This window comes from Haplochromis burtoni, unplaced genomic scaffold (genome assembly GCF_018398535.1).
Source record: "Haplochromis burtoni strain Fernald_Lab_line unplaced genomic scaffold, NCSU_Asbu1 Contig_2513, whole genome shotgun sequence".
Classification (NCBI taxonomy): domain Eukaryota; kingdom Metazoa; phylum Chordata; class Actinopteri; order Cichliformes; family Cichlidae; genus Haplochromis; species Haplochromis burtoni.
Genome location: NW_024584874.1, coordinates 4,575 through 7,305, shown reverse-complemented (window position 1 = coordinate 7,305; position 2,731 = coordinate 4,575). Strand labels below are relative to the sequence as shown.

At 38.3% G+C, this 2,731-nt stretch overlaps 1 protein-coding gene across 1 annotated transcript in view; it reads right to left on the bottom strand.

Annotated features, from left to right (window-relative positions):
• Positions 1 to 860: 860 nt before the first annotated feature.
• The window catches only part of LOC102310043 (NACHT, LRR and PYD domains-containing protein 12-like), a gene marked incomplete at its 5' end in the record, with an annotated part of 6,441 nt that continues 4,570 nt past the window's right edge, over positions 861 to 2,731 (bottom strand). Inside the window, 4 exons of the mRNA XM_014331433.2 lie at positions 861 to 1,519; positions 1,839 to 2,012; positions 2,181 to 2,354; positions 2,636 to 2,729. Coding sequence (XP_014186919.2) covers positions 1,327 to 1,519; positions 1,839 to 2,012; positions 2,181 to 2,354; positions 2,636 to 2,729 — 635 coding nt within the window. The remainder of the gene's footprint in view (positions 1,520 to 1,838; positions 2,013 to 2,180; positions 2,355 to 2,635; positions 2,730 to 2,731) is intronic.

Here is a 2,731-nt window from a genome sequence, read left to right as displayed (position 1 = left end):
TGTTGTATGGTTGTTTTATTTTGTGTCTTTCAGTTGATTACCTGGCTTCTGTAAAGGCACAGTTACTGTACTGGTGTTAGTTTATGCTTGTGTAATAAAACTTATAAAAGGCAGCAATCAGGTGTCCGAGCCTGAGTACGACACATTTTCATCAGTTAAACACACCCTTACGGTGGGAGTTTACTAAATTAAAGGTAGTTAGCTTAGTAAAAACTGTACAATCTCCAAATTTTCAGGAGTAGTTAGTCATTACAACAAGTGTTTGTGAACTAAAAATCAAGAATGTGGGATACTGTTTGTACATGATTTGAAGAGCCCAGCGAAAACCAATTCTGCTGAGGAGACCTACCTCGGCACTTGTGAAGGTGAAACCAAAGGCAAGATTTGCTTCACCAGATTTTCTAGTCTTTGGCTTAGAATGAAGTTGGTTTGGAAACATATTCAGCTATGCTTCATCTCCTGCTTTGCGTTTCTGTGGCCGCCCCGTGCTAACAGTGTCCAAGCGTTTTGTTTTTTTCTCCCCCTTTTTCGTGCCCCCTTGCAATGGCTCTGCGCCCCCCCTCTAATATCACCCTATTAGAGCACTTCACTCTCGCACTGCAGGCCTACTTGTTCTTACTTGTTGTTAAAAGTAGAATGGGAGGGAGAGCCTTCAGTTATCAGGTCCCTCTTCTGTGGGCTGCCGGGGGATTCCCATGATGCATCGAGTTTTTCCTTTCCAGTCACCTTTCTCACTCACTATATGTTAATAGACCTCTCTGCATTGAATAAAAACTTTTATTTATCTCTGTCTCTCTTCCACAGCATGTCTTTATCCTGTCTTCCTTATGTTAATTAAATTTATAATAACACTTAGCATTATGCTGTTCTTGTTAGGTTCTACTAGAGTTAGCTTTATTAACAATTTACAAATGATTAATTTTTCAACTTTTGGTCAAGCTAGGTAAACAAATTGCCCTGCTTCCAGTCTTTTTATGAAGTTAGGCTGATCTTGTCAGAGGCATGTTTCTGTAGAGAGATTAATCTAATTAATTAATTAATCTAATTTGAATCAGGTCGAACAGAAGATCATTTTTCTTTAAAATGACTGAACTATTAAACATGCAGATGTCGATGCAAATTGTGAATATGTGAAGAGCAAAAGACAGTTATCCTGTGAAAAATGTCTCCTTGTAAACTCCCTTACATTAATATCTTAATCATTCAGATAGATTAGTGTTTCTGTTCCTGAAAATATTTCTTTAGTGTTATTATTCATGTCACATCCATATAAAAACAAACAAAGAGTGAAGGACACAGGAAATGTTTCCAGCTCTTCCACCTCTATCAGACATTCTCTCCATACCTAAGAATGTCCAGTCTCAAGCGTGGATCCTTCAGTCCAGCTGACAACAGCTTCATTCCCGAGTGTCCTGGATGATTGTAGCTCAGGTCCAGCTCTCTCAGATAGGAGGGGTTGGATCGCAGAGCTGTGGCCAGAGAAGTACAGCCTTCTTCTGTGATCAGGCAGCCTGACAGACTGCAGACACACAAAACAATCTATCTTTGAACACTTCACAGGAGGGAAGGATGTGAAAGATGAAGACTAAAACTAAAGGATCCATAATGCTCATACAATGTCCTGTCACGTGGCAGCTTGCACCAAAACCATATCACATCTGCTGGAGCACACTTCTGTTTTTACTTGTCTTGGTAAAGCTTTACAGACAGTTCAGAGTCTTATTAAACTCTAACCAAGGGAAACTAAAATATCTCACAATTCTATAAGCATTAGTAACTCATTCAGTAATGTCATACACATGTTAAATGATACTGAGTAGAAGCGATTTAATCCTGACCTGAGATTTTCTAGTTTACAGTATGGACTTCTCACTCCAGCAGACAGAATCTTCACTCCTGAGTCATGCAGGTTGTTATAACTCAGATCCAGCACTCTTAGACTGCAGGGCCGGGAGCTAAGAATTGAAGACAGACTTTCACAGCTTTTCTTTGTGAGGTTACAGCCAATCAGTCTAGAAATAAAGAGCAAAAGACCAAAAAACGGGTTTAAAGTGAATTGATAGAGTACTGAAGAGTTGGGAATTTTATAATACAATGATGAAACTGATAATTAGTAGCTATGATTCTTTTTTACTGTAAATAATTTCATTTGATAAAAAATAAACGGTCCTTAATTTGACCTCAAAGTTTCCAGTGTACAATGTGGACTCTGCAGTCCAACAGAAAGAAGCTTCACTCCTGAATCCTGCAGGTTGTTGTTGCTTGCATCCAGCTTTCTCAAACTAGACGACTGGGAGCTGAGGACTAAGGACAGAGCTTCACAGCTTCTCTCTGAGAGGTTACAAACACTCAGTCTGAAAAATGAACACAGAAACAAAAACACTGAAATTAAAGTGTATTGGTGGTGCAATGACGACTTATTAGATTTGATAACATTTACTATTATTTCAGGACAGGCTTTAATTATTACTGCTTATTTTAAACACATCAGAAATGTGTTAATTTAGTATTTAGAACTTGTGAAAAATAGTAAACGACACCAACGGATTGCTGATGGTGACCATTATTTGCTGTGCTTTTTATAAAACAGCAAATTATATAATTTGATGAAAAATAAAACATTATTTGATCTGACCTCAGAGTTTGCAGCATACAACTTGGATTTGTCAGTGCAGCTGACAGAAGTTTCACTCCTGAATCCTGGAGGTTGTTGTAATTCAGGTCCAGCACT